This window comes from Callorhinchus milii, unplaced genomic scaffold (assembly GCF_018977255.1).
Source record: "Callorhinchus milii isolate IMCB2004 unplaced genomic scaffold, IMCB_Cmil_1.0 Scaffold1, whole genome shotgun sequence".
Taxonomy (NCBI): Eukaryota; Metazoa; Chordata; class Chondrichthyes; order Chimaeriformes; family Callorhinchidae; genus Callorhinchus; species Callorhinchus milii.
Genome location: NW_024704742.1, coordinates 5,469,285 through 5,490,961, shown reverse-complemented (window position 1 = coordinate 5,490,961; position 21,677 = coordinate 5,469,285). Strand labels below are relative to the sequence as shown.

The 21,677-nt window shown below is 43.4% G+C and overlaps 1 protein-coding gene across 1 annotated transcript in view; it reads right to left on the bottom strand.

The window, feature by feature from the left end:
- Window positions 1-6,312: 6,312 nt before the first annotated feature.
- LOC103182164 (FERM and PDZ domain-containing protein 1) overlaps window positions 6,313-21,677 on the bottom strand; it is a 29,332-nt gene continuing 13,967 nt past the window's right edge. The window contains exons 9-16 of the mRNA XM_042337842.1: window positions 20,477-20,613; window positions 19,164-19,290; window positions 18,003-18,098; window positions 17,720-17,902; window positions 15,805-15,949; window positions 13,003-13,848; window positions 8,299-9,094; window positions 6,313-7,696 (exon numbers count right to left, since the gene is read on the bottom strand). Coding sequence (XP_042193776.1) covers window positions 6,490-7,696; window positions 8,299-9,094; window positions 13,003-13,848; window positions 15,805-15,949; window positions 17,720-17,902; window positions 18,003-18,098; window positions 19,164-19,290; window positions 20,477-20,613 — 3,537 coding nt within the window. The 3' untranslated portion in view covers window positions 6,313-6,489. The remainder of the gene's footprint in view (window positions 7,697-8,298; window positions 9,095-13,002; window positions 13,849-15,804; window positions 15,950-17,719; window positions 17,903-18,002; window positions 18,099-19,163; window positions 19,291-20,476; window positions 20,614-21,677) is intronic.

Sequence of the window (21,677 nt, the reverse complement as noted above, 5' to 3'; positions counted from 1 at the left end):
AGGAATTGGAGAGGCCGACAAGCAGGGAGATTTTGTAGTCAATGTGATGAATGTGTGGATAAGGGTCTCAGCGGCCTGCGGTGAGAGACAGTAGTGGAGCCGGGCAATATTGCGGAGGTGCGGAAAGGCAGAGCAGGTCATGGCACGGATGTGGGGAATGGTCGAACAGGATGCTGAGGTTCCATATTGGTTCCATGAGGTGTAGAGTACATCCATGAAGGGTGATGCTCTCAGGGGCCGAGTTATGGAGGCCCTGATGGGAGCCAAACAGGGAGGCCTCAGTCTTGTTGATATTCAACTGACATTGCCAGCTACTTACCTCTCAGTAAGGACCTTTTACGTCAGGTTGTGATGTGGCAGCCATCTTTGTGTTCTCGAGGTCCAAGTCCTGTGTCACGTATCAGACTTATTCACCACTTACCCTAATCCAGATCCTCCTGTGAGGAGCCTGGGCAAGTAGACGTACCCGCTGCAAAGCCAATTCCGCCTATAGTGTGCATAGTGACAGGTCAGTGTATACCAGAGCCCTCCCTCCCTGCAGCTGCTTCCCGTGTTTGTCACAAATCCACCTCACTGCTTCATCCTGAACTACACGAATGGCCTGACGGAACCTCTCGGCTGAATCCCCAGGAGCTCAGACCATAAAGGAGAACTGTTTGCACACAGGTCTTGTATGCCACAAGCTTGACCTGTACTGGGACCTTGCTGTCCTTGAGAGAGAGGAGCACAACCAGAGTGTGCTTTGCTCCTTCTCTGTGAAGTCCTTCAGGTCAGTGTTTAAGAAAAGTTGATATCTACCACGACCCTGAAGCACGGATAAGGATTATCGATCGGGACTGCTGCCCCTTGTATCTTCGAATCAAAAGCCTTGATGTCTCCTCTTGAGCCGTATAGAACCATGGTTCTGCATTTGGGAGGCAATGTAGTTGTGTTTCCCCTCAGCCTTACAAAGTTCTGAGATCTCATACAAAGCCACAACCTGTTCCACACATTCGTCACGAGAACAGAAGCCAGTCTGCTCCTTCCTGATCAAAGCATGAGTCTCCAATGTGTATGACATGTATGTGACTATCCAAAACACCACCTTAAAACCCACTGAAATCAGCAAGATCCCTCTATATTTCTCAGTCTCACTAGGGTCACCCTTCTCGTGGATAGATACCGCAATTGCACTCCATATCACGGATGGAGTGCGTGCCCAGAGATAGTCCTGTTGACCAGCACTAGGCTGGGAATAAGCAACAAGATAAACAGATGGAACACGGACAGAAGTCCTGATTAGAATGAAGCAAGGAACAAGTTAGGAGTAAAAGAGAGAGAACGAGAAAGGTTACGGGCACTTGTGGAGATATTGAGTTGAGGTATGTTTTGGGAAGTGCTGACTGATAGAAACAGTCAGTGATTTCCAGGCAGGCTCCATTTAATGAGGCACAGTAGGCGCTTAAAGTATACAATTGCATGTTATGTTAAAGTTCTTTTAAGCTCAGTAGTCTTAAAATATGAATTGCATGCGATGCTAAAGTTTTTTATTCTTGCGTCGCTGTGCTGCGTTCGGGAAATTCTGTTTGTAGACTATTGGTTCTTTGAATACATAGTAGATTAAGATAAATAAAGTGTTGTGGGTTGCCCTTGATATCGCTCTGACCTGGCTCGTATCCTCGACAGAAGTGAAGGATCACGACTTTCAGAGTGCACCTGAAAGGAACGTATAATTCACGCGATAAAAAAAAAGAGCATGGGTCGCAACAATTGACTGGAAACAAAATATAAGTATGTGAAATAATGAGATCGGAAATGACATTACATAAGAATAGGGCCACAGAGAATTAATCTAAAGGCAGCAAGTCTTTGATTCCCTTTACCATTCCTTTCTAGTCAATTATTAGCATTTATAATTATTGTCACGTGGTTTATTTATGATAGGAAAGTGCAATGAGCACTAAACGCAGCTATAATTTGCACTTTGCAATCCTATAAGTGCTGTCCACAATGTAATAGTGGAGTGCAGAATCAATGTGCAGTTTCAAGAATTCAGCCTCTTTATTATCCTCGCACATTTCTTTCAATGCAATAATTTAGTAAATTGGCACACTTTCAACAACAACAAGATTCCATTTATAGAGCGCCTTTCACGTCGGGAGGACGTCCCAAGGCCCTGTACAGTTGGGTCAGGACCTGAGCTTTGGGGGGAAATGGTCAGGGTGAGGGGAGGGAAGGGAGGGAGCGAGGAGGGGGTAGAGAGTTGCGAGGGGAGCTGAAGGCTGAAGGCCAAAGAGAAAGGTCTTGAGACCGACCTTGAAGGAGGAAAGGGAGGAGGCGGCGAAGGCACTGGGGATAGAGTTCCAGAGCCTCGGGGCTGAGAGGCTGAAGGCCCGGCCACCGATGGTAGGGCGGTTGGGGCAGGGGATGTGGAGCAGACCGGAGCCGGAGGAACGGAGGGTACGGGCAGGTAGGTAGGGGGATAGTAGGTCGGAGACGTAGGAGAGAGCGAGGCCGTGAATGGCCTTGTAGGTGAGGATGAGGATCTTGAATTCGGGAATAGAGTGCCCACTTCTAAAACAATATGATGTATTGACCGCCTTCTGTTCTGTAGGATTCTATGACTACAATGTATAATTATATTTCTAAATTCTTTTACGAAGAATAATTCACCATTGGATCATTATAGGACACAACTGACAACAGCTATGTTCTGCTCTGAGCGAAGCAGATTCTGGTATTTTTCTTATTTAGCATCCTGAGTGGCCACAGAGAATACTTGTTGTTCAGTTCATGGAAAGAAAGAAAATGAAATTCCAACAGATCAAAGACATTCACGTCTTGCAGGACTGGCACTTTTCCAACGCTCTGTGAAACATTAATTCTTTGGTTTAAGCATTTCCCCAGTGTTTCCCTCCCTCACAAAGTAGCAGACTTGCTTGTAAGTGGAAACAGAAAAGGACACACATTAGCTCGATTTCCATTTACAGAAAATATAGTTTATTCAGGATTCTCAACACCTGATTGAACATTGTGCCAATCGAATGACTCCTTTTACAGCAGTTTGAACTCAGCTGAATTTGTGTGGCACATAAAAAACTGAAGATGACCACTAACTAATTTAAGCAACCCATTCACGTAGCATCACAATGTTATTTGCTTGTGTTGTGAAAGCCAGTTAAATGACAATCTCATCTTGATTTGTTTTACGTGCATCTAGGATCACTTGCGACAGGATACAGTTTAGCATTGACTTCTGCGCTGCTGTATACATTTTAGCATAGAAACTGAAGTTTTCAGCAACAACAACAACTCGCACTTACATATAATAATAATAATCCTTGCATTTGATATAGCGCTTTTCACGTCGGGAGGACGTCCCAAAGCGCTGCACAGAACACACTGTAAAGTGAATTGACTGTATATTTGTGGGCGAACGCGGCAGCCAATTGCGCACAGCAATGTCCCACAAACAGTCGTAGATTGAAAATGACCAATTTATTATCGTTTTTGGTTTTGGAGGGATTATTATTAGGTGTGTGGAGTAAGGAAACTTGCCCAAGGTTTCGCCCTGACCTGCCTGGAACTGAACTCAGGTCTCTCGCTTGCAAAGCGAGTACTCTAACCACTGAGCTGCAGGACTCCATATTGTCTCCTGATACGTACAGAGACAGCTGCTGAGCGAGAGGAGGAAAATCAACCCAAATTTCCATTATTGACTGCTATCCAGGGACTGCTGTTGGGAATGTGATTATGTGAATGAGGCAGGGCTTAGTTATCTGCAATGGCTCCCATTGTCAAATACAGTGAGATGCTCACTATTTGCCCAAACGTAAAATGAAGAATAGCCTATGTACAAGGTTGTTTCTGCCCAATGAAGCCACCACTTCAGAAGAGGTGGCACAGAAGAAAAAAATGGAGGAAGAAAGCAGTGTTGCAAAATGCATTTGCAGTAGATCATATAATGTGAGCACAGTTTTGCAAAGTCACAAAAAATATAAAATGGGATCCCTGTTTTACATGTATGCTTTTAATATACACACACAGCAGGATACTTGCGTGCATGCCTACACGAAACGACCCATACATTTAGTTGAGACTGTTATAGTATGTTACATGCTTTTAATTTTATCCCAGCAAAGTATCAACAGTAAGCTTGTTGGGGTTTTGAGTCATGAATGAAAGAACAAAAAAAAGCCTGTATAACATGTTCAACACTGATTGAAAACTATCATCTCATTCTTTACAATACCGACATTTTGTCCACAAATCCTAAAGGATCCCACAGAACAAACCAGTAAACCTGTAGGACTTGTGCTATGTTTTATACACCTATACCTGACAAATGCTAGCATTTGTGGAACGATAGTATTACCTCCATTACTGTTTCGTCACCTGAGAGAGCGATTAGCTATCTAGCCATGAAATGCCAATAAATAGAATGCAGTCACATCGAAAGTTTGAACAGGTTTGAATCACACCGTGGTTCATTAAGCCTTTACCCTAAAATTAACTGTCTTCTGACCCCCTGACCACTGAAATAATCTTTCCCTACCACCTCATTTAAACCTCCAATCGTGTCCTCTATCAGCCTTCTGAGTTCCAAAATAAAAAGCCCCAATTTATCAAGCCTTTCCCGAGAACTGTATTTCCTCATTCCAGGCAATATCCTGGTGGATCTCCTCTGTACCACCTCCAGCGCCTTAATATCTTTCCTGTAATGCAAAGGTAATTTCTAATGCAACAGTAATCCTGCACCACCTTGACATCACCTTCTCTCTTTGACTCTCATATACACAACACCCACCCATTTGGCTTTCTGAGTAAGATTAATAATTAATGCAAAATTATGGGCAGTTTTGTGTCATGGCCTGAACCCCTCTAGGAACTTGAGTGAGTTTCTCCGAAATCAGTGGTGGTCAGCCATCAGAGGTGAAAGAAGCTAAGCCTCATTGGCTTGCTGTTGGCTCTTGCGACAGAATGCCAACCCCCTCCGTCATGTTAGGCAATAAAATTCAACTTCCAGGTGTGAATGCACAGGTGTGAATTTGCTAGGTTATTATTGACAGGATTTACTTGTGCTTTGGCACTCATTTCCATCCTTAATAACCTCGCTTGCTGGCAACTTCGCACGTGCTCACAACTGGATTTGCTTTGCCAGCTAATGCGAAGGTAACTGTTGAGATTTTTGTACACAGGGATAAAGAAAGCCACAGAGGAAAGAGAGCGAATATTAGAGACTCAGTTAGAGAGATAAGGGGCCCAGATTCCATCTTGTCTTAGCATATAAGATTATTTTACCTCTCCTTCACGGCTACTCATTCTCCAGTGGACTGAATCCATGATCCTAGTTTTTACATTCAAATCCCTCCACAGTGATGTCCACTCTATCAGCAGCAACCTCCGGCAGGACCACCTGTTCTGCCCAGCTGTTCCCTTCGCTCAGTGAGCACTGGCCTGCTTCACAGAAACCGCCCAATCTGACCCATCATCAGTAGATAGCGTTAGGCCATTTGGCCTCCGCTCCGTCACTGAGCCTCAACTCACCCCTCCCTCTCCACCTTTAAAGTTCTACCTTTCTGGTTTTGTCCACCTCCCGCCACACCGCCCCCCGCTATCCCACTGCAGCTCCCGCCCCCACGCTTCTCAACAACCCCCCTCCACAGCTCCTCCCCCCAGCCCAGCTCAGGTTCTCGATGGGAAAGGCGATGTATAAACGTAAGATTGTTTGCCGTTGCTGTCATCTTAAATTCTACGATTGTGTAGAATTGTGGAAAATTCTTCTTAAGGACCCGGGGGCTTCCAAATTAAAATTCGATTGATGATTTTTCCACGATTCCGTACAATCTTAAATTTTACGACAAAATAGTCTGACAGGCTAGGTGAGAGGCTAGCCTCAAAAAGGGTCTTTGTTTCTGTTTCGCTCTGTCTCTTTTGGCTATCACGTAGGAATCTCAACCCCTTTTGAGACTAGCCTGGATATCACATGTGATTTAATGGTTTCGCGTTACTCCTATTAAAGACAGGAGCCTCCACTGTCTCTAACCCCATTCACTTAGGATCCTGACACAGCAGAGAAAGATGACTTTCATCCCATTACTCTGGACCGAACTTTTAAAACTAAGCCCCACAGATGAAAAGCCAGAATTGCAACTCACAGTGATCAACCCCTCCCCAAGAGGTATCTTCACAAAATACAAGTGACTGATGCTTTGCAGGAGTTCGACAGGCAAATGCTGGAAGAGGTAGCCTTTCATTAAAATTACTGAATGGTTATTGCATGGCATCGACAACTTGGTGAGCAGTAGCATTATATCATTGATATTACGTGCCTTCTGTTTGATAAAGGTGCTCTCAAAGTTCTGTAACCCACTTTCTGAGCTGTTAGGCAACTTCTGGATTTCTGGACTTGTGGAATGGCTTTTATGCAGCATCTTCCGAATTTATTTTAACAACATTTATTTGCGTTCCTCCATGGCTCAAAAACCTTACAAACATGGTCGTTTCATATTACAAAGGTGGAGCACTTGTGAACAGCCGGGTGAGGCAGAACACACTAGCAGTCAGTTCAGTACATTCTCGAGCCAGTAACTTGACACTCATATCATCCAACTCTTTGCCACATGCATTTTCAGAAGCTCGTACAAATGTTTTATAAATACAGATAACCCGTTTCAGGTTAGCGACTACTTCTGTGTGACATTCAATGCAACGCATGCAGGTTGTGAACCGGAGACATGTTGCTGTTAGTCGTGCAAGGGTCTGGAAACTTTCAGAAACCCCCATAAGCATTTGGTCTGGTGTTTGATCTATTTTGACGGCCTTCTGACAAGTGGACATCAGCTTCCTGGATTCAGTGTACAGCGTCTGCTTGTTTCTTGAGGAAAGTATTGCACAATCTCCTTCTGTGTGACTTGCTCTGTAATCTTCCTTCAAAAGCTTGCATAGTTCCGCGATATCATTCTGTACCAAAGTGAACCCACTTGGCATATTATATCTTTTATCTTTGAACTGTGACAGAAGACTATCTTTCTCTTTCACACCTCCCACTGTACTGTTCATTTCAAGGTGACCGGGAAGACAGCCACTGAGCACAGTTTCGTCACTCTTTCTCGTAAAAGTGTTATGGTACTCGGATAACGGACTTCCGGAAGAAGGTGGAATGGTCCTTGGCGACAGGGATTCCGTGGAAGGTTCTGGATCTTTTTTGTCATCATTAACGTCACTGACCGATCCCCTAAAGCAGTTCTGGTAAACCAGCCGGCAACTGCAGGCTTCCATCCCGCCCACAGGCAGCTCATTACCCGCGGAGTCCATTGTGAGTGTAACAGAGTTCTCAAACTCAACACTGCTGTCCAGTTGATCCTCTGGCTGCTCAAAGTTGTTGGAGTTATTTAGTATGGATTCTAATTGACTAGAGATTGGAAGTCTAGGCACCAGCTCTCTGCCACAAGATTCCTGAGTCAATGAGCATTGCTGTTCTACCTCGTGCAGCTTCTTTGATGTGCGTGGTGGCAAGCATATTTCCTGAGAAAGGTCTTTGTCTTGTGAACAAAGTGTTGAACGCTGTGCTCCACTGACCTTGTCCACATCGGTTTGTGGGAAGAGTAGAAGAGACTCAGAGACTTGTTTGATTCTCTGTTTCTGTATCTTGCAAAGATGCCCCGAAAAATCATTCATCTCAACGTTCTCTATTTCCTTATTTTTCTGAGGAATACTGAATTCAGTTGGTGAGCATTGACCATTAACAACCTGTGGATCCGGGTCATTTGCATCCCTAATATATGAATTGAAATTAGCCATTCTGGCATTTTCTTCTGTTTTTGGAAAAGAATCAACCAAATTGTCAACTAAGGATTTGCTACCAAGTTTTGAAATGGCAGGGAACTGTACAGAGCGGATTTCCATTTTTCCTTGCAAGGTGGGTGCTGATAAATGTTTTGCCATGCCGAATGTCTTAAAGGATACACGGTTTAAATTGGAAAGCACCTTAGTCATGTCAAAAGAATACATATCTGGGCTTTTCTCATTTGTTCGAGATGAACCTCTACTGATCGAGATATTTTCATCTGAACGCGATTTTTCTGGCAACCTTGAATGTTTTACATTTGACGTCAATGATTTTATTTCTGATTTTATCCTATAGGTGGCTTTTTCTTGGAAACTTTGTACCATTCCTTCGCGGTTCTTAATCTCTTCATTGAAGGCAAACAATGCCTCTTCTGATCCAACTTGATAGAGAGTCTGTCTCGTTGCAGTCTTATTTGGATATGTGTTTGCCAATGAATGGCTGATGAACAACTCCTCCTTTCCTGAGACTATATTGCTTTGGCCATTTGCTTTGAGCTGTTCATTGGGTCCCTCGCTTGTTTTATTTGCAGTTTGTTGGTTATTGTCGTATGGTTCATCATTATCCAGACCTGAGGTATTATAAACTGTCTGATCTTGTTCGGTTGATTCTCTAAGGAGTTATCTCCAAGCTCCAGAATTACATTTGACTCATTAATTTGGGGGCAATCTTTTCTGGATTGGTTATTATTCAAAGGACATTGGTTTGTGATCTCTCCTCCCTCGGTACGGCATTTCCCAACTGTTGAAGCTGTGCAATTCTCTTTAGTACCTGGCTCACCCCTGTAACGTGTAGCAGAAACTGGGGAAACAATTTTTATTGACTCTGTCACAGACTTGGTTTCCATGGTGTCAGGCTCCATTTCCATCAGATCCGAAGTGACCTTTTTGTTGGTGGAGACGGGGATGGATTTCAATGGCCCAATTGGTTTTGTTTCCATCAGAGCAGGCTCGTTCTCAATTCTCTTCAAAGAAGACAGGGTTGGGGATTGCTGGATCTCCGATACATGATTATCCCTTTCGTAACAGCACATATGATCTTTACTTTCACCTGAAAAACTCTGAGGAAGATCATGCTTTATGTCATAAAGAAGGTCGTTGTGTGTGAAATAACCTTGTTTTTCCGTGTTCGTCGAATGTCTTGTGTGGTCATTTTCATCCTCCTTGGGATCCCCTGACTTGCTGTTCATTCCATTACCATAATCCCTTGGCATTTTCAACAAATTCCACTCACATTCCTTGCCATTGCTGTCGACAGGCTCCAAGTCTGCTGGAAAAAATGAAAGGTTTTACATTGTAAATGCTTCACACATTTCCGACAGCAACTGCAAGCAATCAAGCAACAACTTATTTTCTTCCCCCCATCCCACCCGCACACAAAATGACAATAGAGGTTCAGACGAACAGGCCATTTAGCCCATTTGATCTCATCCATCCAACTTACCAGCTCCACTATCCTTCCATTACAGCATCAATAAAATCATTAAATTTACCAGTTTCACAAAAAAAATCCATTTTCCTGAGTGAAAGTCAATCAGTTCAAATTATTTTGCTTTATAAAAAAACAAATTGAGTGATTTAATGTTGGTATTAGATATGTGCACCATTTGCAAATTCAGTGGCTGGGGATGAGGTTACTAGAGAAACAATGTAAGCATCTATGTTAACCTTATTTCAAACCATCCTTTTCTTCCCAAGGTCATGGAACGACTTGTTGCTTCCCAACTCTTTCCTCTCCCAGGATTCCCTCTACAAACTCTAGGTTTCGTGCGGCTTCACCGCACAGAGTCAGCCCTGGTCAAAGTGACGAAGGACATTCTGTCCACCGGTGACCAGGGCTCTCTCTGTGTCCTCATCCTTCTTGACCTCTCGGCCGCTCTTGATACCGTCAACCACTCTATTCTTCTCCACCGCCTCTCCTCCCACCTCCACCTCAACGGGGTTCTGCTCTTGCCTGGTTCCAATCTTACCTTTCCCATTCTCTCCACTTCGTGTCCACTAACGGCTTCTCCTCTGGCCCCTGCTCTGTCACGTGTGGAGTCCCTCAGGGCTCTGTCCTGGTCCCCTCCTCTTCAATATATACATGCTCACGCTCGCTAATGTCATCCGCAGACATGAGGTAATTTCCACATGTATGCAGATGACACCCAACTCTTATCTCGCCGCCTCCACCCTCGACTCCAGAACTGTTGATGTCCTGGCAAATTGTCTGTCAGACATCAAGTCCTGGATGAGAGCCAACTTCCTCCAGCTCAATGTTGGCAAGACAGAGGCACTCCTGCTTGGTTCCTGTCAACGCCTCCTCACCTCATGCTCTGATAACATCACTATTCATGGTTCCACTCTTCACCTCACCGAGCCAATACGGAACCTCAGTGTACTGTTCAATCCTCAGCTATCCTTCAAATCCTACATTTGTGCCATGACCTGTTCCGCCTTTCCCCATCTCCGCAATAGTGCCCTCCACCGCCACTGCCTCTCACTGCAGGTTGCCTCGACCCTTAAAGCCCTCCATGATCTTGCTCCCCCCTCTGTGACCTCCTAACCCCATATTAGCCTGTCCGCTCCCTCCTCTTGGTGGACACCAGTCTGCTTCAGGTCCCCCGCACTTCCCGCCCCTCCATTGATGGTTGGGCATTCAGCATCTCTGCCCTCATATTCTGGAAGCCTAGCCTGCAATCCCGCCGCTTCACCCCTTCTCTTGCCTCCTTCAAGTCCCATCTAAAGACCTTCTTCTTCGACCGTGCCTTCGGCCACCGCCCCTCCCTCCACCCTTCCTGACCTCAGCTCCCAGGTCGGGGTCAAAACCCCTGATTGTCCAGCGCCCTGGGTTGTCTTCCTGTCACGAAGGGCGCTGTACAAGTGTAATGTTTTATTGTTGTTATGCGAATAACTTTGGACATATACAACTGGATCTTTTAAAGGACCTGGATGTTAAATTTGTAGTATTTTGTACGTTGTAGAGTTCGGGATGAAGTGCCAAGGCTTGGGGACCCAGATTATGTGTTGGGTCCTGCAGGAGTTTAACCAGCATAGCTGCCATTGAAAGTACTATCTAACAAGCTTCCTGCTGCTTGTCCTACCCGTTGGGGTTTGGGATTGCAGGGTTCCCAGATGTTGTGTGGGGAAAAATCCCCGCTCTCAATGAAAATTAGCTATTGCAAAAGAGAAAGACAGAGAGAAAGAGCGATTCAGCGTGAGAGAGTGAGGCAGAGGGAGAGCGATAAGAGCTGGTTAAGTGTGTTATTACAAGACTGTATAACTCCTGATGGAGTTTTTTTTTTAGTTACCCCTATAGTGAATTTGCGTTAATCAATAAAGGAACTGCCTTCTTAATATTTGCCATTCTTTCTTGTTTTTTGTGTGTCATCCCCTCCTTCCCCCACCAAAAAAGAAAATGTTCTCCTGTTTTTGACACCAAAAATAAACCCGCAAAGAAACAGAAAATACCCGGGTTTTCATTTTGTAGATAAAAACAACTTTAATGGTCCTTAAGCAGCAAGCGGTTTCTTACATCTAGGACTTTGGAACCTTTCTCAATAACTCAGTCCAGCTATTAATTATCCTCTCTATAAAGAAATGCTACTTTAAATTTTTACTTTGGGATGAAAAAATGTAGTGTTTCAAAATAGATTAGATATTAATTATCACATTGAATCAGTTCAAAAACATTGGAATTTAGGTGATAATTATCACGTGGTGCGAGGTGTGAACAAACCCCTGACATTTGGATAATCGGTGAATGCTAAGATTTAAGCAATTTAATCATTGTTATTTTGAATCAAGTGCAGCTTCACGGTACACTGACTTCACACAATTGGTATCCTGTGAAGCAACGCTCCAATGCCAGTTTGGGAACAAGAATTTCAGGTACTGGGCGGCAATCCCACAACTGCCCACAAAACAAACCAGTCACTGCAATTTACAATGTAATCCTGTGAAGCAGTTTGAGATGTCCTCCTGACATGAAATGCGCTATAGCAAATGTAAGGATTACTGTGTAAGGATTATTATCTACAATGATAATGCAAAATTTGGGATCCAGATTTGGACCCAGGCATATTGTGTCACAAAGTCGATAATTATTTGCCTGAAAGACCATCGTATCCATGTTACTGTAGAATATAACATTGGAAAATGTTGTAGGAAATTCTTTGCTATAGGCACTTTGTGGCTGTTTGTGGGACATTGCTCTACGTAAATTGGCTGGTTGGACCGAATGGCCTGCTTCCATGCTGTATTGTTCAAAGTAATTCTATGTAATATGTGTGGTGAGAGTGTATGTGCTTTCATTAGCACAAGGTCCTCTCTCATGAACACGCGCTCGTTCAGGATAATTTACATGCCTGTTCATTTTAATGAAAATTTGTGCATTTCGCTTTTCATTTACCAGTTACCGTATTTTTAAATTCATGAATTTTCTTTTATGCTCATTTTAAATCTTGCTCTTGAGCATTCAACTACTTTGCTAGGAATTAATGACTGTGGGACATTGAATTTTAATCCCCCAAATTCCTCTTTTCCTGCAAATCCACTGTTCTGGAATTTAAAACCACAATTCAGGATTGATGGTTTTCCACAGATTCGTTTTTGTGAACTGGAGGAAAATAGCTGCTTTCTGCACAAGCTTTATTTTGAATACAATGCTCTTAAGGCTCAGACCGTATGAATTTTCAGGCCTGAGATCTCTACATTTCAATTAATGGCTGGAATGAATGGCTTGAATGGTTGCATATCTGCCTACGTCACATTTCCCACTGCACTTGCTAACCGCAACAATTGATTTGGCTTCACTGATTATCAAACATCACCCACTCAGCACAAAACCCACTTCCTGACACCTAGATATTTATTTCAATATGTTCCCGATCGACTTACCATGTATAGTAAATGAATACGTCACTGGGGCTTAAAACCCCAGAGATTGGAAACAGGATTCCAAAATAAGGAGTCTGAGTCACAAAAGTGGATGCTTTGAAGAACAGTAAGTGCATGACCCGAACCCATAGGAATTCTATTCTGACGCAATCTATTTCCAGAGCAACCTTTCCCTGGAATGGGGTGACAAATGTCCGTTTTCGGAAAGCGTGCCCACTAATGATTCAGAGACCTTATTAAAAAATCCCAGCAGAAATTGCTACAAGCAGCAAATGTATTTTGAACAAAACGACAAACCTTCTCCTGTTCCAATGGTAACGGGAAGTTCAACAGGAGTCAATCTATCTGCTGCATCAAAAAATTCATCATCTGAACTGCTGTCTCCAAACCCGGGAGGAGGATCCAGAATAGGAATGTTTAGAACATCGACAAGCATATCACAGTCAGGAGCTGGCGTCTCTGGTGGCAGCTCAGCTAGCAAGATGCTGTCTGTCCAATTGTTGAGCCCAGGCCCTTCTTCAGCCTTGCCACTGATGTCTTCATGGCACTGGTTGCAACTTTCCATTCCTTCAGTAGAATGGGACTTGTCACTTAAATCATGCGAAGAGCCAGCCACCATCTCCTCTGTAGCACTGTTGCAACTCTCAGATAGAACGTTGATGCAAGTCAAGGAGTCCTCTGCCTCTGAAAGGTGAAGCAAGCTGTCCTTAGATTCCGTCGTACACTTCTTCCGCGTAAGTGGTTTATCTAAACTTCCTGCAGGGATGGAACCTTTGCCTTCCTCTGCCACCTCTTCAGAAATATCACAGTGCGATTGCTGATACAACATGTTGCTCGCTGAGACTTCGACGTCCAGTTCTTCCATTGAGTCAATAGAGCAGCTTCGTTCACAGTCACTCCTTTCCTGACTAACTTCGTTGATATCCGACGTATCTCCGGTACTGCAGCTCATCTCTTCCAGCGCCTCTTCCCGTTTGTAATCGCTGTCCGTTGCCTCGCTCTCTGAATTCTCATTCTCTTCGTCTTCTTCGTTCAACGGCTGGATGTATCCGTTCCTCAGTTTGTGGAATTCGGCAGACATCTCCAACGAAGAGTCAATTTCAGATGAAGACTCCGAGTCACTGCATCCCCGAGAATCCTCGCCTGTACGGAGAGAAAATTACATCCAAAGTCAGTGAAGGAAGACTTGAGAAGTTCCGTGAAGAAGCTGAACTTTCACAGTGCTTCAGTGAAAGTGCTGCTTTTCAAAGTGAAACCGAGTCACACAGACATAAAACAATGCCCAATTTGATTGCAGTCTGTGTTTGGTTAGTTGATACCAGCCAAGACACCAACTGAGCTGCATTTGGCCCAGTATCATGGATAGGTAGAGGAAAAGAACCAGCCCAGGTTTCTGCTCCTGATTGTTATTCACTGCCTTCTGCTGAAAAGCTGTGTGTATGGGATTATAGAGTGTTGACAGGATTGAATTCAATTTTGATGCCTTCCACATTCAAATAGGTTACCGATACTCACTGCCAGGCATTAAGAATTATCATTCTACTACCAGAAAACCCAGTGTCCATCAAACCGCACCCAACATGACTCATGAACTTCAGAAATTACCCCCAATGCAACAACAACTTGCACTTATTATAGCGCCCTCCACGCATGATAGCGTCTCAGAGTGCTTAAAAGGTCTGAAAGAGCTTCAAGAAATGGAATTGAAATAAAGAAAATTCCTACCGTCGGTATTACCTACGATTAAAAAAAAACTACGAAACTACAAAAAAGAAGGCTGATTATCCATTGCGCATAATTTTTCCCATTTGTTGATTTAAATTCTGGTGGGTCTGCGCGTGTACACAAATGCATGTACCCATATTTTGGAGTGTTTGCATGAGCGTGCGTATATGGACTTGTCCTTGCACATATGTGTGCACCAGTGTGTATGAGTATGTGCGACTGTGTGCATGCATATTGATTGTATGCGTATGCATTCAAAAACACACGTCTCAGTGAGTAGGGATGTACATGCATGATCATGTATGTGTGCATGCATGAATGCATGGGTACGCAAGTATGCCTGCAAACGTACATTACGTGAGTGTGCATTCATAAGTGCACTTTTTTTAAGTGACTAATTCCTTCAGTTAAATCATCACCATTTACAATTTAAACAAACTATTATTCAAAAACAAACACACGTAGACTGATACAATGCTAAAGTTTGTCATAATTGATTATAAATTAGATTGTTTAAAAAAAGGGATCCTGATAGAATCTCCTTCTACCTTCACTGTCTCACACGTATTCTCTGGAAACATATCTTTAAATCTGCTGTTTGCAACAATAAACAATATACTGACAAATCTTAACACCAAACAGTTGTCGGCAGAAGTCAGGGTACAGCAAGTTGCACAACAATGTTAGATATTATAAGACAGTGAGTTACTGCTGACTCTCTCAAACCTGGCTCTCTTATATGCGGTTATTGGCATCATATTACAATCATAATAATATAATATTATTAATCCTTGCACTTTATCATGCTGAAATTGGCATGACTTTATTTCCCATCGCACACTGGGAATTCGCTCAATGATGACAGCTCTAACCTTTGTCCTACATTTACTGACTTGGTGTAATGAAAGGACAGGTAGCAAGGATTATGCAAATTGCAAGGATTATTAATAAGAAAAAAGCAATGGCCAGTGTGAAATTGAGCCAGAACCAGCGGGTCTAAGGCCGAATTCAATCTGTCCTGAGATGCTACGAATAGTCGCAGCATCTGAAGGAGAAAAAGAGATGGAAATAGAGAGAAAGGAAGTGACAGAGAAACATTTAGACGGAAAAGAGTAGAAAAGGTACAGCATCAAATGGGGTTTGGATTCTTGTGCTGCTTCTGTTTCAGTCTGTTCTCTTGCTTTGGATCTGACCAAGCTTTAGTTGTTTTTTTTATCCCCTACCTTAATTGAAGGCAGAAAACACGACCGGGAGAGTGTGTTTGGTGTCTGTCCAGCTGCACTTCAGCCTGAGTCAACATCGGCAGGAGAGGGGAGGAAAGTCTGAAGGCAACACTTTTTTTAAAAAAAAACAGTGAAGTATTTATCGTATTACCTTCCTCGTTTGTAAACGGCGGATTCTGGGTGCTGCTGGGCCATGTGAATATACTTTCACCCAACTTCACGTACAGCTTGTGATAGCCAGCGATCAGACACACAAGATCCTTGGCATAGTGAGCCTCCAGTAATAACGTCAGGGGCTGAAAACAGAAACACGCAGCAATGAAACAAAGAGCTGTTCGTCAAATTAAGCCTTTCACAGACGCAGGCTAGATTCCTTGTCAGCATTGATTCCCTCATTTACATTAAAAATAATAGACTTTCACTGCCGTGCAACATATTTTTTAATTCAACTAATTCCTCCCCTTCACTGACAACATTTATCTCCAGTCACCGGCAATAGCACCAGATATCACAGAGGGTTTGTTCATTTAATTCCCCAACTACTCCATATTTGTTTGGCAAAACCTAGCTAGAACGCTTGCGTGGTTACCAATTGGAGAATGAGGAGGAACATCAAGATCCTCCCCACCACAAGGACACCTCCTCTTTCCAGCATATGTTAAGAATGAAACAACAGGATCTCGTTTTAACTCCCCATCCAAAGGATGACATATCCCACAATACAGAACTTCACCAGGACTGCTCTGGATTCTAGAAATGAACCCACAACTTTCTGACTCACAAGTGAGAATGCTAGCAGCCGAGCCAGGCCGACAGCTTGCTGCTTAACGCTCAAGGTGTCAGGCTCTCATTGTGGTGCAATAGGAAACCTAATCATCCACTAGACCATGAAGTCAACATCATATGTTAAAGCTTCAGATGATGAAGTAATGTCCTTGCTGCTCTTGTTAAGGAGGCAATTGCAGGTAGAATACTATATACTATCATAATTAATAGTATTGGTCATAGGCAAGCTTCATGCGACGCACACTCCAGTGGTAAAGTAATGAGCAGCAGCTGATTTTTGTTTTTCAACTGTCGTAAAGAAAACTAGGCAATGATACATCATTACAACATTTGTCTCCTGGAACTGAACAAGCTGAATTTGTTCACACAAGCAAACAACGTTCTGTGGATATGGTATATTGATCACCTGAACACCTGATACCCACTGTTCTTTCAGATATTGCTGAACTAGCCTCCATGTGATTAGATTAGCGTAGCTTCAGTGCACCACTTCCCTCGCTTCTCATACATTAATTGGGATTAAATATCTGATCAAATGTAATAAACTAGTGGAACAGGTTCGATGGACTAAATGGTCTCCTCCTGCTCCTGCTTTTCTACGTTCTTATGTCACCATATATCTTCAGGAACCATGGCTCAACTTGACTCGCTTGGTGACTCAGTGGCTGTTTGCACCATCAGCTGCAGGACTGAATCATACATATTTTTTCAGTCTCGCAGAAAGATAACTCAGAGGTATAAAACAATTTCACTCATGAAGAATGATCAAGACGCTCACCACTTAATTCACTCACGAAGAATGACCATTTGCATAAAGCATTAGAAGGTGACCAGCATCTGAACATAGTAGTGCAGTATTGACACCAGGAAATATTTCTTTCCCCAGAGGATAACTAATGACTGTAGCAGGTCACCAGGCAGAGTGGTTGAGACCAGGATTCTGGATTCATTCACAGAGCAGCTGGATGCTGTGACGTGCAGATGGTAGGGTGGGTATTCTGGAAGGACTCACCACCCTACTTCATCCGAACTTTCTTGTGATCTCTCCGAGTCCCTTCTCCCCCTTGCAGACACAGAGAGGCAGCAAGTAACCTCTCTTAATATTTTTCAGAAGTCGAGGACTGGTTCAGCAGGTGGACACATTAGATTGGTGAATGCCATCAATTCAGAGACAGCGATTGAATCAGCGAAAGGTTTCCTTCGATCTTCCACCAGCGATACCGTTTAAAGCACAAAACGCACCTCCGTGCAGGAAATGAGAGCAGGTGTGGGCCCTTTACCTTCACATCCTGTAGGTGGATCTTCACCATGCTGACCTTCTCACACTCGAACGTGAGCTCCAGCTTCCTGATGTGCCGGAAGTTCGTCAGCAGGTTCATAATATTGAGCTTACTGTTAATAACCTGACTGATGCCATACTTGGCTCCAATCAACAGGGTGACAAACGATTCTCTGTCCTGCAACTGGAGAAACCAATGTTGGTGAGATACGTTAAGGGGAAAAAATTAAATACTGTAGTAAGTAGCAGAAAGGGACGTGCACTCTGTTTTTTCATACACATACCATCAGGGTTACATTAAAGATTTTTCCTCCATATGTCCGAAGATCGCCAAGTATGTTCAGATAATTCAGCCGAGTTTGAGCTGTCGATATCAGCTGCTTGAAATCAGAGAAAAAAAGTGATTTGATTTCTTAACACATTTTAGTAGAAGTTTAATATCACACAAAAGCAAAATGTTTCCTCTACATGTAAAACCAGATCCCCCAACTGAACGAAGATATCACTTTGGTTACATTGGCTATATTCGGAAGCAGTCTTCTGTTTTTTTTTAAATTTTAGATTGTCCAATTCTTTTTAATGTTCTCCTCACTGTGATGTATGTCAACTCTGGTCGCACTCCTACTTCTGAGTCATAAGGCTGTGAGTTCAAACCCCACATTAGGTCTTGGAACCCATCTGGTGTAAGCTGATACTCCAAAACAATACAGAGTTTGGATTGTGCTGCATTACCGCAGGTGCCATCCTTTAGATGAGATGTTAAACCAATGTCCCATCTGCTTGTTCAGATGACAGACACACAGACCTTAAAGATCCTGTGCCACTATTCAAAAAGAGAAGGGAGTTTCTGTCCTGAATCCTGATTAACTATCTTCCCAGATAAAATTGGTCACTTACTCCATGGCTGTTTATGAGATATTGCCGCCCCGATATTGGCTGCAAAATTTGCCCGGTGTGGTTCCTGGTGGGATTTTGGTCTGATTTTTCCCTCCCTAATCCTGGAACGTTGAGGCAATTGTAACCCTCAGTGCCTGACTTAGATCAGTTCACCCAGCACAGACCAGGATCCTATGCCAATCAGTGCAAAACCAATCTGTAGGACTCCCAATGTGTAGGACTCAGTTTTTACACCAAACAGTGGCTTGACCAACCTAGTCTAGAAAGCTCCTATTTCCTGTTTAATGCCTCTTAGGAAGAATGTGTGCACCAAGTACAATCCAGAACATTTGCGCTTTGCAGACGTGAGTACTGGAATAATAGTTCTGTGCAATCATTACATGTAAAGAGGCTAATTTAACTGCTATTTCATTTGCTTCCATTCAGAAATCTCCCAGGAAAAATAATTTGAATAGGGTTGGAATAACCGGCACGGTCAATGTAAAAGTGCTTGAAACCACTAGGGAGTAATTAATATTCACACTATAATCTGAATTAGAAATGATTACCTTTTGTCCTGGTGCAACCAAGCTGTGATTATTCTTGAGATGGTAGTTAATGGCCTTTCTGATGTCTTTTTCCTTCATGTTATGAAGCAGAGTTGGTGAGACAAAGTTCTCAATTCCCCAGTCCTTCCTGAACAAAAGGCATAACTTTACAAAGCAGAGCCTAGCTAACACTTCACACATCAATAATAATATATAGTAATAATAATCCTTGCATTTGATATAGCGCTTTTCACGTCGGGAGGACGTCCCAAAGCGCTTCAGAGAACACACTGTAAAGTGAATTGACTGTATATTTGTGGGCGAACGCAGCAGCCAATTGCGCACAGCAATGTCCCACAAACAGTCATATGGATTGAAAATGACCAATTTATTATTGTTTTCGGTTTTGGAGGGATTATTATTAGGTGTGTGGAGTAAGGAAACTTGCCCAAGGTTTCGCCCTCTGCCTGGAATTGAACTCAGGTCTCTCACTTGCAAAGCGAGTGCGCTAACCACTAAGCTACAGGACTCCACAATCTCACCCAGGATGCGTTATAATATGACCAGAATTAGTGTGATGCTCCCTGTTGTTGCTACCTCTGGTTTGAGCTAGGCAGTCAGATTTATTTCAGAGGGTTGTTGGGAATGTTCTGGTCACCGCGACACTAATTCCTTGGGCCAATGCAGAGGAGAGCAACGTGAATTATCTCCTGTGTCAGAGGAATGACCTCTGAGCAACAAGACAAGCCAGATCTCTTCAGTCTTGAGAGAAGACAGCTCAGAGGGAACCTCATAGAGGTGAATCCAATTTTAAATAGGATTGAAAAAATAAGCCCAGAACAACAACAGCATTTATATCGTGCCCTTCATGCCAGGTAGCATCTCAGAGCGCTTTAAACAATAGTGCATCCTAAACAATACTTGAGGATGCACCAAGGCAGTACAACAAGTGGAGAAGAGGTCATGCACTTCTTTTTGAATCGAAAATAGACAAAATTGCTCTTCCTGCCATCCACCCCACTCTTCCCCCAACTCTCTCCCCCAAGTCTTTCACACCTCTATTTGTTCCCCTACTGCCCCAACCACAAGCCTGGGTTTGAGCAGGTACCAGGAGCTCTCTTTGAGCTTCGTGTTGGACAACACAACTCAGCGTGAAATGTGTGAGAGCATTGCCACCGTCTTCCTGCCCACAGCTCGGGCTCACGTCCTTTCCCATTGAGAGATGGTTCCACCAGTTGGAGGTGTGGAGCTTAAGCAGCTGCTGCTTAGATCTCTGAAAACCAATCATGGTGGATTGGTTCAGTTCTGTAACTATTTTAAATAGACCCACTTACTCAATGTATTTCAGGGAGACTTTCTGATGCTGCTTAGAGCTGAGAATACATTCCTGTATCTGCAATGCTGCCAACCGGATTGCAATATTGCATTTCATCTCCATGGCAAATCTCTCCTGCAGCACATCATTGCAACTCTGAAAAAAAGGCAGTCAGTGTTGTTAGACAAAGTCACTTATACATTTACTGGCATCTGATTTTGATAATGTTAAGAAGTATTGTAAATAATAATAACCTTTGCATTTGATACAGCGCCTTATCACGTCTTCGCGACGTCTCAAAGCGCTTCACAGAATCTACTGTAAAGTGAATTGACTGTATGTTTTGTGGGCGAAACACAGCAGCCAATTGCACGCAGCAGCGTCCCACAAACATTTGTGGATTGAAGTGACCAATTTATTATTTTTTTTTAAAAAAATTTGGAGGAATTATTACACCCGGAAAAGTGATCCGCCAATAGATTAACAATCGGGTTCCTCCTTACTGCTAGGTTAAACAGGCGTGTGGAGCAAAGAAACTTGCCCAACATTTCACTTTGCCGGGAATCAAACCCAGGTCTCTCGCTTGCGAGGCGAGTGCTCTAACCAGTGAGCTAAATAATGGGAGGACCAGGTGTGTCTCAACAAAAACAAATAGCATTTGTATAGCACCTTTCATGGCAGGAGGACATCCCAAGGCAGTGGACAGTCAGGAGATTTGGACCCAAGCTGGGGTTTGGGATCAGGGGGGTGGAGGGCGGGAGGGTAAGAGTAGAGGGTGACCAGAGCCTGAAGGTGGGGGACATGGAGCAGCATGGAGGGAGTGGACAGGTTCAGGACTATCATCGGCCAGATCTGCATCCCACTATACTGCCAAGAATATGAAAATCAATTAAACTTACAGCTTTTTGGCCCAGAGGTGAGAATGCTACAAACTAAGCTAAGGCTGCTGCACAAGACATGATGAGGTACAGTTTGAAGGCAGGGAGAGAAGGTGCAAAGCAAAACTGATTTTGTGAGAGTTCCTGAACAGCGGTCGATGGCTCTACCGTTGATTCTGGACCAAAGTGATCAATGAACAGTTCATCAAGTCTTATGAAGACTTGTCCACAGTCTACTCGTGATGACATGTTAAGTTGCTATCTAATATGGAGGGAGTTCAGAGGAAACTTTCAACGTAGGTGTGTTATATTATAACACACCTGGACATTTTTGGTTGGGGC